We start from the raw sequence: 11,258 nt of genomic DNA, 5'->3' as shown, positions 1-11,258 counted from the left end.
CACCAAGTGCCACACAGTCTCCAGACTCCCACTCCACGGCCCCCCAGAACCCACAGACTCAGGACTGTTGCAGGGTGAGTGCTGGAGGAGATGGGGACCGTGGGGAAAGGGATGGGGACAGGGGCCATGCCAGGTGGTCCCCCTGTTACTGAGGGTCTCTCAGCAGGACAATGAAGATCCTGACGTGCTCTGCCCATCTGCAGCAACTGGAGGGGATCCTGAGGAAGAGCCTGCCCATCGCCCTGCCGGTGACGGGGACCCCACTGTCACCCCTGCCCTGTGCCACGATGGGGACCCCAATGCCACCCCCACCCTGCCAGTCACAGGGACCCTGCTGTCACCCATGCACTGTGCCATGACTGGGACACCAGTGTCACTCATCTGTTGCTGTGATGGGGACCCCAATATCCCCTTTGCTGTGAGGGGGACCCCAATACCACCCCTGCCCTTTGCCCTGCTGGTGATGGGGACCCCAGTGTCATTAGGGGCCCTTTTTGCTGCCCTGTTCCCCACACCTGCCCCCCTCCCTTCAGCTCTGACCCCACATCTGCCCCCATATCAAGCCCCCATCCCTGACCCCCATCTGTCCCCTCCTTGTCCCTCATGGCTGACCCCCTTTTCCTCCAAGGTCTTCGGGGCAGTGCTGAACATCAACCGGGGAAACCCTGGCCAGTTCGAGGTGCTGGTGGACAAGTGGCCCGAATTTGGCGCCGTGCTGGCCCGGCCCAGCGGAGAGGTGGCCAGTGGGGACACGGGGCACTGCAGGAGGGGGGTGACATGGCACCCTGGCACGTGCCAGGCGTGCTCAGAGCAGCCGTGGGTGCCCCCAGGTGCCGGCCAACGATGGCTACTGGAACACGCAGGCGGCGTTCTACCGGGACCTGGGAGCATACCGGGCGCTGCTGGAGACCCCCGGCTGCCTGCGCTGGGACGCCGCCTTCACCCTCATCGGTGGCATGGGGACATCCTGGGGGCGTGCTGGGGAGGGGCTGGGCATGCTCTGGGCATGATCTGGGAGTGTGGGACACCGGGGAGAGCTGGTGGAGGCAGGGAGGAGCTGGGAGGTACTGGTGGAGGGGATTGGGGGTGCTGGGGGATGCTGGGGATGGGTGTTTGGGTGCTGGGGAGCGCTGGAGGTTTTGATTTGGTGTGCTGGCGTGGGGTTTGGTGGGTGATACCAGTGGGAAGTGCTGGGGAGGGATTTGGGGGTGCTGGGCAGCAGCAGGGAATTGCTCTGCTGGGTACCCTGGAAACAGGGTTCTGTGGGGAGTACTGGGGCTGGACTTGGGCATGCTGGGGGCACTGAGAAGCATTGCAGCTGGATTTGTGGGTCCTTGGGGACACTGGGAGTACTGGGGTTGGAGTTGGGGATGATGGGGGCGGGATTGGGGCACTGGGCACACTGGAAGCAGGGATTTGGGTGCTGGGAATAGAGACCGGGGTTGCACGTAGCCCCTGGGGACACTGAGGAGGACACTGGGGTCACAGGGGGGCTGGGGACAGGGATGGTGGTGTATAGGGGAACAGGACCCCCTGACACCCCGATCCCCAGGGCTGCAGGATGGGCTGGCCACGGTGTCCCAGGACCTGGCAGGGAAGAAGGGTGTGGAGCTGGACATTGTCGAGTACTACTCCTACTGGCACCCTGACCCCAGCACCATGCCGGAGCCCCGGTGAGAGCCCCCCACCCTCGTTCCCACACGGGGACACCCCCGAGCGCCCCACTGACCCCTGCCTCGCCCAGGCTAGCCCCCGGGGTGCGCGTGGGCTCCCTGAGCCCCTCGCACGTGGACCTGCTCAACGACACCTGGCCCTACGGGGGCAACGCCCGCAGCCGGCGCTTCCTGGCTGAGATCTTGGGGCGCTTCCCGCAAGTGTGCCTGCAGGACGGCAGCGGGCAGCCCCTGGCCTGGGTGCTGACGGATCATTTCGGGACGGGCACCCACAGCTACACCCTGCCTGAGCACCGGCGGCACGGGCACATGCAGGTGGCCCTGACGGTGGCGGCGCAGCGGGCACACGCCCGCGGGTTCCCCACCTTCGGGCACACGGCGCTGGGCAACCGGCCCATGCAGCAGCTGCAGGAGATGCTGGGGAACCAGCGCCTGCCCGGGGTCTGCCGCTACATCCTGCACAATCCCGGCCTGGACAGGGATGGGCCCTGAGGCCCCGCTGTCCCCTCTTCGTGCTGACATCAAATTAAACAGCGGTGTGGAGTTTTGTGGGCTTTGTGTCCCCCCAGCACTGACGGTTACAGCAGTGACACAGCTTGGTGGCTCACGTGTCACCGCTGAGGCACACAGCGGGGTCCCCTGGGAGTCACCCCGTTCCAGGGTGCGCATCTCAGTTATTCTCAGTTCCCCAAGGGAGGGCTGAAAGCCACAGGCAAATCTGCACTGGTGGCACCTGCGGTGTTACCCCCTGAACCAGGGCAGTGTCACCACAGCTGGGGGTGGGACAGGCAGGCACTGGGGGGACAAACAGTGACACACAGGACAGAGTGGGACAGGGCAGACAGTGACAGTTTCACAGCGTGAGTCATGGTTTGGGGGGCTGATGGGGACAGACAGGGGGGTGACATTGTCCAGGGTGGAATGCTGGGATGGGAGTGACAATGTCCAGGCTGACAGGGAGAAACCACTGGGGTGACAGTGCCTGAGGTGATAGGGACAGTCACAGGGGTGACAATGCCAGAGCGTAGTGGGCACAAATGGAAGGTGGCATTGCCTGGGGTGACAGTCACTGACACGGGTGACATTGCCAGGGGAACAGGGAGCACTGGGATGGAGGTGACAGTGCCCTCGGGGTGACAGAACTGCCGCGGGGGTGACAGTGCGGCTGCTGACAGGGAGAGCATGGGGAGGTGACAGCACCTGGTGACAGCCGGGGGGTGCCGAGCGGGGCGGGGGACCGGGGCCACCGCGAGGGTGGCAGTGGCCGAAGGTGGCAGTGGCCGAGGGTGCCCATGGCCTGTTCCCCAGCCCGGCCCCGCCGCTTCCGCCCGGCCGTGGCCAGGGGCGGGTCCCTGCCGCTGGTTCCCGGTACTGGCGGGTCCCGCCCGGTTCCCGGTAGTGGCGGGGCCCTGCCAGCTCCATGTCGCGCAGGGCCATGGAGCAGCCCCGGCGCATCACCGACTCCTTCCCGCGGCGGCGGCGGGGCCCGGGGCGGCCCCCGGGCAGGCTCAAGGACAGGAAGGACAAGAATAAGGACAAGGACAAGGCGCAGCTGAAGGTGCGGGAATGCCCCCGCACCCCCTCGCAGCCCCCCCCGGACCCGGCGCTCATGGAGATGTTGCGGCGCTTCGACCTCTCCTGGGAGTACGGACCGTGCAGCGGTGAGCACCCCCGGTTCCCCCGGTTCCCCCGGTGGTCCTGGGCTCCCCCCGGCCCCGCTGAGCCCCCGCTATCCCGCAGGGATCACCCGCCTGCAGCGCTGGGAGCGAGCACAAGAGCTGGGGCTGAGCCCCCCCGGCCCCATCCGTGAGGCCCTCCTGGAGCACCGCGATAACCCCGATGTCACCTACAGGTGGGATGGGGTGGCATGGGATGGGATGGGGTGGCATGGGGGGCACAGGGCATCCTCCCCCGCCCTTCCTTCCCGCTGACCCCGCTGTGTCCCCACAGCCTGTGGCACGAGTACGAGCTGTAAGCGGCCGCGCCGAGGGAGCAGGGGAACCATTCCTGACACCCCCAGACCCTATTGCAGGGACACCGGGTGCATTAAAGCTGGTGTGAGCGAAGGAAGGGGTGCTGTGTGCTGTCTGGGGGCCACGGGGTGGGGTGCACCTTGGGGTGCAGGGGGAGGGCAGGAAGTTGCATCCCCCCAAAAAAAAAGCCAGGTGGGGTGTCCATCTCACAGTTTAATGTCACCCAGCTGGGACCCAGGGAGAAAAATGTGTTCTTGGGTGGAGAAAGGGAGGTGGGATTTTTTCCCCCAGGAATGGGGTGAAAAAATGAAGAATGAGGTATAAAATCAGGTGAAAGTGAGCTCAGGGGGCTGTGGATGGTGGGGATGTCCTGCAGTGGGGTGGGAAGAGGGACAGTTCCTGTGGGATTCATATGTTTAATAGCCCTAATTAGCAGCTTTGCTGTGTGTGCAGAATCATAAATAACAGGATGTGTCTGTTAATTATTCAGGTTATTGATGACTTAATTCACCAGCTCTTTCTGTTGTTTCATCAATAAAATAAATTGTTTCTATCTGTGGTGGGTCTAGTGTTGATTAAATGCTACTGCACCCACTAGAATATATTTACTTATTTTTTGTTGATTGTTTTGGTGCTTTTTATCAGCTTTAATTTTGGGGATATGGATGTTTACATGGTGGACTTTTATAGATAGTTTTTTATCTTAGTAGTGATGTCTTTTCAATTTTTAGCTAAATTTTTTTATGCTGCTAATTAGTATTTTTAAATTTTTCTAGCTATCCTCACAGAATACTGATTATGAATTAGTGTAGAGGTAGAGTTTTGGCTGCAATGGAGCATTGGAACCAGCAGTAATTTGGGATAAGGTGGGATTAAGTGGGATAAGGTGGGATAAAGTGGGATGGGGTGGGATGGGTGGGGGGGCCACCCACAACTCGCATCCCACTCGCACTGCAGCTCCTGACCCTCTGGATCGCATTTTCCAGCTGGATCTGGTCCTGCTGTAGGAGCTGCAGTCCCTTGGATATCTTCTACGGGGACATAATTCCTCTGGAAGGCACAGGATGGAGGTGTTTAGGTGGACCCCCAAAATAAGCATTCTCACCCAGCCAACCCAGGGCTGTGCCCTCCTGGTGGGAAGAAGGAGGGAGATTCCCACTCTCCTTCCTTGGCAGAGGGTCAGTCCCAACCTGGTGGGTGTCCCAGGAAAGGGGGAAGTGTCTGGGATGGCTCCAGCTGCAAGAACAGCCCTGGGAGATGGAGATGGACAGCAGCAGCCTCAGGGGCAGTTTCCAGTCAGGAAACTCCTTCCCTGGGAGGGTGGGTTTAGGTGGGATTTTGGGAAGAAATTCCTCCCTGTGAGGGTGGTGATGCCATGGCAGAGATTGCCCAGAGAAGCTGTGGCTGCCCCAGCCTTGGAAGTGTTCAAGGCCTGTTTGGATGGGGCTTGAAGTAACGTGGAATAGTGGAAAGTGTCCTGTGGGCCAGGGGTAACAACATGAAGGGACACCATGGTGGGAGGGGGCTGACACCATCTCACAGGGTGGCGGGGGGAGCACCTGGCTTTCCCCTCTACTATGGCCACAGCGAGCTGCGGGCTCTCTGTGTGCCTCAGTTCCCCAGTCCCGCTTCCAGCCCAGGCCTAGGCCACGGCCGTTGCCATGGCAACCCGGAAGTTGTGCTTCTCGCGCAAAGGCCGCCGGGAGTTGTAGTTCCCCCGTGCCGCACAAAATGGCGCCTCTGGGTCCCTGTGCCCGCCCGGTGTCTCCAGAGCGTTCACTCCGGTCCCTACTGGCAGCAGCCCACTCTCCAGGTGCTCAGGGTCACAAAACCACCAGGGGCTGCCATTTCCACACTTTATTGCCAGTGCAGGAGCAGTGTCGGTGTTTGTGTGGGGCTGGGGCAGAAGCACGTCCCAGCCCCTGGGTGCGGGCAGGGCGTGGGCGTGCCGGCTCGCTGGTCGCGCCCACATACGTAGGCCACACCCACCCCTTGTTGCTATGGCAGTGAGAAGGTGCTGACCCATGCCCCCCAAATTAAGGCGCGGGTTCATCCGTGTGGGCATGGCCAGGTGCATGGGTGTGGCCCTGGGTGTGGTCATCACTATGGGTGTGGTCGCAAAACGGGGCGGGGTCACCATCCATGCTGGCCTGGCGCACCACGCGGCGCGGGCGGGACGAGGGTCGTGACCTCGGGGAGGGACCCTCTGCTTCCTGCGTGGCCTCAAACACCTGACAGGGGACAGTGGGGTCATGCCATGCTGCTGTCACCCCACAGCTGGACCCCCCTCCCGCCCTGACCCCGCTCACCTCCCCGGCCAGGGGCTCCCCCAGCAGCTCGAGGGGCTCGGGGGGCTCCAGCAGGCTGATGCTCCGCATGACAGAGCACAGGGAGATGCGGGGGCGCCGGGAGGCCCCCAGCAGCCCGGCTCCAGCTGCCTCCTCCTCGGAGGGCTGTGGGGACGCCAGTGGGGAGGACAGTGGGGACAGGCCACTCGTGTCCTCCCTCGCGGTGTCCTCCTCGGGGTGCGCCCGTGGCTCCCACAGGCTGCTGTGCCGGCTGCCACAGAGCTGTCAATCAGCACCAGGCCACTCCCCCTGCTGGGAGCCACACCCCCTCGGCAGGGTGGGGCTCCCACGGGCTCCTCCCCCACAAAATTTCCCACACCTTTCCAGGTAGGGCACGGCCACTGCAGCCCCGCCCACCCACACAGAGGGGTGTGGTCACAACAGGCCCCACCCATCTGTCCCCACCCATGTGTCCCCACGCACCTGGCGCTCAGGATGCCCTGGTAGAAGTCGAGCTGGCGCATGAAGCCAGGGTTGGGCAGGACGCCGGGCCGGCAGTGCCGGACGTGCCGCAGCGCCCGCTCCAGGGGCCACCCGAACTCCTTCATGGCGTAGGCCAGCACCGTGGCGGCCGAGCGGCTCAGCCCCATGCGGCAGTGCACCAGCGCCCGGCCTCCCGCCGCCCTGCGGCACCCACTGCTGGCACCACGGCACCGGCACTCGGGGACACCGTGTCCGCAGGGCTCCCAGTGTCCCCGAGATGTCCAGGATCCCCAGAGCTCCCAGTGTCCCCAGCCATCCCAGTGTCCACAGAGCTCCCAGGATTCTCCAGCCATCCCAGGATCCCCAGGGCTCCCAGCATCTTCCAGCCATCCCAATGTCCCCAGAGCTCCCAGCATCCTCCAGCCGTCCCAGTGTCCCCAGAGTTCTCTGTGTCCCCAGCCATCCCAGTGTCCCCAGAGCTCCCCGTGTCCCCAGCCACCCCACTGCTCCCCAGGATCCCATGTCCCAGCACCTCAGTCATCAAGACCTCTCCCCATGTCCCCCTCTTCCCCGCCCCACCTCCAGCCCCTGTGTCCCCGGTGTCCCCCATGGTGTCACTCCTGGTGCCCACTGACCGGACGCGGGAGAGGAAGAGGAAGGTGTCATTCCAGTGGGGCAGGAGCTCGGCCGCCTCCTCGTCGTACACCCGCACGTTCATGTACGTGAACAGCGCCGGGAAGAAGTTGTCAATCTCCCGTGCCACGTTCAGGATGTGGGTGACCCTGTGGGGACACGAGTGACACCCCAGGGGCGGCCCGTGGTGGCCCCAGGCCACCCCATGGCGGTGCCACGCCGTGCTCACCTATTCTGCTGCAGCTCCTCCAGGTTGGCTGCGTTCCACTCGGAACCCTGCATGGTGACAGCGGTGAGGGGAAGGGACACTGCCACCCGTCCCGCCCGCCGTGCCCGCCATGCCCGCTGCCCACCAGGAAGAGGTGCGGGAAGACGCGGGAAGGCCGATCCATCTGCGCCAGCACCAGCAGCATCTCGTTGTCAATGAAGTCCTTGTGCTCGGCCAGGCTGTGCCCCGTGCGCCGCTCCAGCTCCTCCCGCACCTGGGCGCCACGCCGGGTGAGGGATGGCCCTGCCAGCCCTCCCTGTCCCCAGGACACCCTGCTGCCACCCCGGTGCCACCCACCTCCTTGGAGGTGACGTTCTCCAGGTCGGCGGCGGCCATCACCTCCCGCAGCAGCGCCCGCACGGCCTGCTCCGACAGCTCCGGCACGGCCGGCCTGCCACCAGCACCGCCGTGTCACCGCTGTCCCCTGCCCCACCCCGGCCACGCCCTGCCAGGCGCGGCAGCGATTGGCCGGCGGGCCGCGGGGTGTGGCGGGGCCGTGGCGGGGAGCTTACCGGAGGGGCGTGGGCGAGGCGGGGCGCACGGACTCGAGGTCGGCCATGGCCAGCCACTCGTTGAGGCAGCTCTGCTCGGAGCCCAGCGCCGCCGCGTAGCCGCGGGCCCAGGCCAGCGCGGGGCCGCCGGGGATGTGCCCGCCGCGGGCCGCGTCCTCGCAGGCGCGGTGCAGCTCCTGCAGCGCGGCCCTGCCGCACAGCACCTGCCACCCTGCGCTGCCACCGCCACCCCGGCGCCGCCCCCGCTGCTCTGTGCCCCTCGCTGGCCGTCCCCGGCGTGTGGGTGCCACCCAAGCCCTCCCCAGCTCCTTCGCCGTGCCCGTGGTGGTGCCCGTGGTGATACCCAAATCCCCTGTGCCCAGGATGGTGACGGCACTCCTCGTGTCCCCAGCGGTGCCACATCCCCCATGCCTGTTGCGCAGCTGAGATCCCCTGTGCCCCTGGCAGTGCCCGTGTCCCCAGTCCCCGAGGTGGTGCCCACCCCCCTGGTGCTCCCCATGCCACCCACACCCCCCCTGTGCCCAGGGTGGTCCCCACGCCCCCCGTGGTCACGCCCAGGCCTTGCTCACCACATGGTCTGCACAGAGATGGGCTTGAAGATGCGTGTCTCTCCCCCCGATGTCACACTGAACCCCCTGGGCATCAGGGGGACACACGTGGGTCAGGGTGGGCACCCTGACCCCTCTAGGCCCCTCCCTGTCCCAAAATTCCATCCTGCCCTTACCCGTCGCCGTCGAGGAACACCTGGGTGTCGCTCCAGAGGGGCAGCACCATGCCCAGGGTGCAGCGGCTGGCCCTGGGGCAAGCAGGGGTCAGGGGGTGCCGACGCTTCCCCGGGCCCCCCCGCACCCCGCTCACCCCTCGTGGGCGAAATCCACTCCCAGCAGCGCCGTCTCCGCCTCGGCTCCCGCCTCCTCCGGCCGCACCAGCAGCAGGTACCGCACCCGCCGCGGCCGCGCCGACTCCAGCCGCACCGCCTGCCGGAACGGCGGGAATCCCGGGGGATCTGCCCCTTCCCAGGGCTCCCAGTGACCGGGGAGGAGCATCGCGCTGGGCCATGTCCCCTCCTCATCACTTCCCATTCCATCCCCATTCCCATCCCATCCAGTCCCTATCACATTCCCCTACCCTTCCTCGATGTTACTGCTTCCCATTATCCCCATCCCATCCTATCCAGTCCCCATCCCTATCGCATTCCCCCTTCCTCGATGTTACTGCTTCCATCCCCATCCTGTCGCCACCTTCATTCCATCCCCATCCCCATCCCCATCCCCATCCCCATCGCCATCGCCATCCCCATCCCTGCCTGTCCCATCAAGTTTTTCTCCCTGTCATGTCCCCATCCATATCCCGTCCCCATCCCCGCTCCTGACCCCATCCATCTCTTTCCCTGTCCCCATCCTGTCCCCACTCCTGACCCCATCCATCTCTTTCCCTGTCCCCATGCCATCCCCGTGTTCCTGGAGGGGTGGATCTGTGTCCTACCAGCCGGATGGCGTCCTGGGGGCGCAGCAGCTGCATCATGAGGTGCAGGTGCTGCTCCTGCTGTCCCGGGGCCTGGCAGGGGGGCTCGGCCGGGGGAGGCTCGGCCGGGGGGGGCTCCTCAGCAGGCAGGAGCCGTGCAGCGCCCTTGACCACGACAAAGCTCTGCCTGGGGGGCAGGAGGGACCTGAGCACGCAGGGCACCCCCAGAGTGCTCCCCCAAGGGGGGGGAACTGTGTCCCCAGCCCACCCCAGTGTTCCCCACGCCGAGGTTTCGGAGCCCCCTCTCACCGTCGCTGCAGCTGGCCGCGTCTGGGAGCATCTTCCTCCTGCAAATTGGGAGGCAGTTCCTGGGGGAAATGTGACCCCAGGGCATGGAGCAGGCTCGGGGGTCCCACAAGCCCCCACCAGCAGGGACACCACAGTCCAGTGACCCCCTAAACCCACCTCTGCCCCCATCAAATAGTGTGGGCCCCGGCGGGGGCATAGGGACCCTTTGGGGGTCCCACTGTGGAGATGGATCCCTGGGGACCCCCTCGGGATGGAGGAGGGGTGTCTCGTCCCTGTGCCCCCATCCCTGGCTGGGTGCAAGCGCTGGAAGGGACGGCCTGGGATGAGCCCCCAGAAAGGCCCAGTGGTCACTGGGGGAGGCACTAGGGGCACCGGGACAGCGACGGGACTGGGAGAGGTGGCAAAGTGAGTAGGAGCAGCTTGGGACAAAACACCCCCATCCACACTCCATATTCCTCCCTTAGCTGTGGGAAAACCCCAGCCGGGAGTACAGGAAACTCCAACGCGTGCTGGGGGCAGCTCCGCTCCCAGTAAACTCCCAGCAAAGTCCCATCGGAAGCGCCTGGGATGACCCCGCACCGGGAACGACCGGAGCAACCTTCACCCATCCGGCCCCGCGCTGGCACCCCCGGGACAGCGGCGCCTTCCGCACCGGGACCTTCCGGAGCACCGGGAACCCCCGGGGCTCCGACAAGGCACCGGGATCCCCCGGACCGGCCCATTTCCCCAGGGCACCGGGATCCCCGAACCGGCCCGTTTCCCCAGGACACCGGGATCCCCGAACCGGCCCGTTTCCCCAGGGCACCGGGACCCGCAGCAGCTCCGGGACGCCCCGGCCCGCTCCGTGCCCCCGCACCGGGGCCCCCGCGGCTCGGGGACAGCCCGCACTCCCCCGGGAGCCCCCGTGCCAGCCCGCACCGGCACCTCCCGGGTCGCACCGGGACCCCCCGCCCGTCCCTGCCGGGATGCGCCGTCCCGGCCCGGGCCGGTGCCGCACTCACCGCGGAGCCCCCGGCGGAGCCCCCCGCCCGCCGCACCGTCACCAGCGCCATGCCCCGCCGCGCCGCCCCCCCGCACCAGGAAGCGCCGCCGCTGCCCCGCCCGGACGGGAACGAGAACGGGAGCGGGAGCGGGAGCGGGCACGGCCCCGGGCACGTCCCGGCGTGGCTCGGCTCTCCCCGCCACGGGAACGCCGCGGCCGGGACCCCCGGAGCACCGTCCCTCAGAGCGGCACCTCCCCGGTGCCCCGGAGCCCCCCCGGGCCCCACATCCGTGCGGACAAGGCGGGACTGACACTCCAGCACTTGAGACACCCCCGGATCCTCCGAAAGTGGGAACCATCCGAGGGTCCCTGGCTCTTGGGACCCTCCCCCAGTGTCCCAGAACGCGTGATGCCTTCCCCAGATCCCCAGAAACTGTGGATCCCCCGAGGGACCCCAGCACCGGGGACATCCCAGGTTTCAGCCTGTGGGAATGCCCCAAGTGTCCCCGGCAGCTCACACCCAAGGAACCCCTTGTGACCCCATGGGTCCCCAGCCAAGCCCCCCTCCTTGGGCAGGGGTCTTTTCCCATGTAATATAAACAAAATAAACCAATCCCTGGGCCAGGAATGGGGGCACAGGGCCAGACTGGGGGGAGCTGAGGAGGAGCAGCCC

At 65.9% G+C, this 11,258-nt stretch overlaps 3 protein-coding genes across 3 annotated transcripts; 2 read left to right on the top strand and 1 right to left on the bottom strand.

The window, feature by feature from the left end:
• Positions 1-170: 170 nt before the first annotated feature.
• LOC129122206 (glycine N-acyltransferase-like protein 3) lies at positions 171-2,454 on the top strand. Its single transcript, XM_054635841.2, has 5 exons — positions 171-248; positions 629-736; positions 831-951; positions 1,553-1,673; positions 1,745-2,454. The coding sequence occupies exons 1-5, from the start codon at positions 171-173 to the stop codon at positions 2,163-2,165; spliced, it is 849 nt and encodes a 282-aa protein (XP_054491816.2). The 3' UTR covers positions 2,166-2,454.
• A 467-nt stretch (positions 2,455-2,921) lies between these two features.
• Positions 2,922-4,199, top strand: POLD4 (DNA polymerase delta 4, accessory subunit). The gene is made up of 3 exons (XM_054634630.2): positions 2,922-3,334; positions 3,414-3,525; positions 3,624-4,199. Exons 1-3 carry the CDS (start codon positions 3,094-3,096, stop codon positions 3,646-3,648), a joined length of 378 nt encoding a protein of 125 aa, XP_054490605.2. The 5' UTR covers positions 2,922-3,093; the 3' UTR covers positions 3,649-4,199.
• Positions 4,200-5,488: 1,289 nt separating this feature from the next.
• Positions 5,489-10,670, bottom strand: SSH3 (slingshot protein phosphatase 3). Its single transcript, XM_054634530.2, has 14 exons — positions 10,605-10,670; positions 9,604-9,641; positions 9,316-9,481; positions 8,689-8,807; positions 8,555-8,626; positions 8,400-8,465; positions 7,831-8,019; positions 7,616-7,709; positions 7,404-7,532; positions 7,280-7,326; positions 7,053-7,199; positions 6,418-6,618; positions 5,956-6,205; positions 5,489-5,877 (listed from the first exon to the last, which is right to left on the bottom strand). Exons 1-14 carry the CDS (start codon positions 10,653-10,655, stop codon positions 5,683-5,685), a joined length of 1,764 nt encoding a protein of 587 aa, XP_054490505.2. The 5' UTR covers positions 10,656-10,670; the 3' UTR covers positions 5,489-5,682.
• Between the last annotated feature and the right edge of the window lie 588 nt (positions 10,671-11,258).

Source organism: Agelaius phoeniceus, chromosome 6, assembly GCF_051311805.1.
Source record: "Agelaius phoeniceus isolate bAgePho1 chromosome 6, bAgePho1.hap1, whole genome shotgun sequence".
In the NCBI taxonomy this organism is placed as follows: Eukaryota; Metazoa; Chordata; class Aves; order Passeriformes; family Icteridae; genus Agelaius; species Agelaius phoeniceus.
Note: the sequence above shows the minus strand (reverse complement) of the source record. Positions and strands in the feature narration are given on the sequence as shown.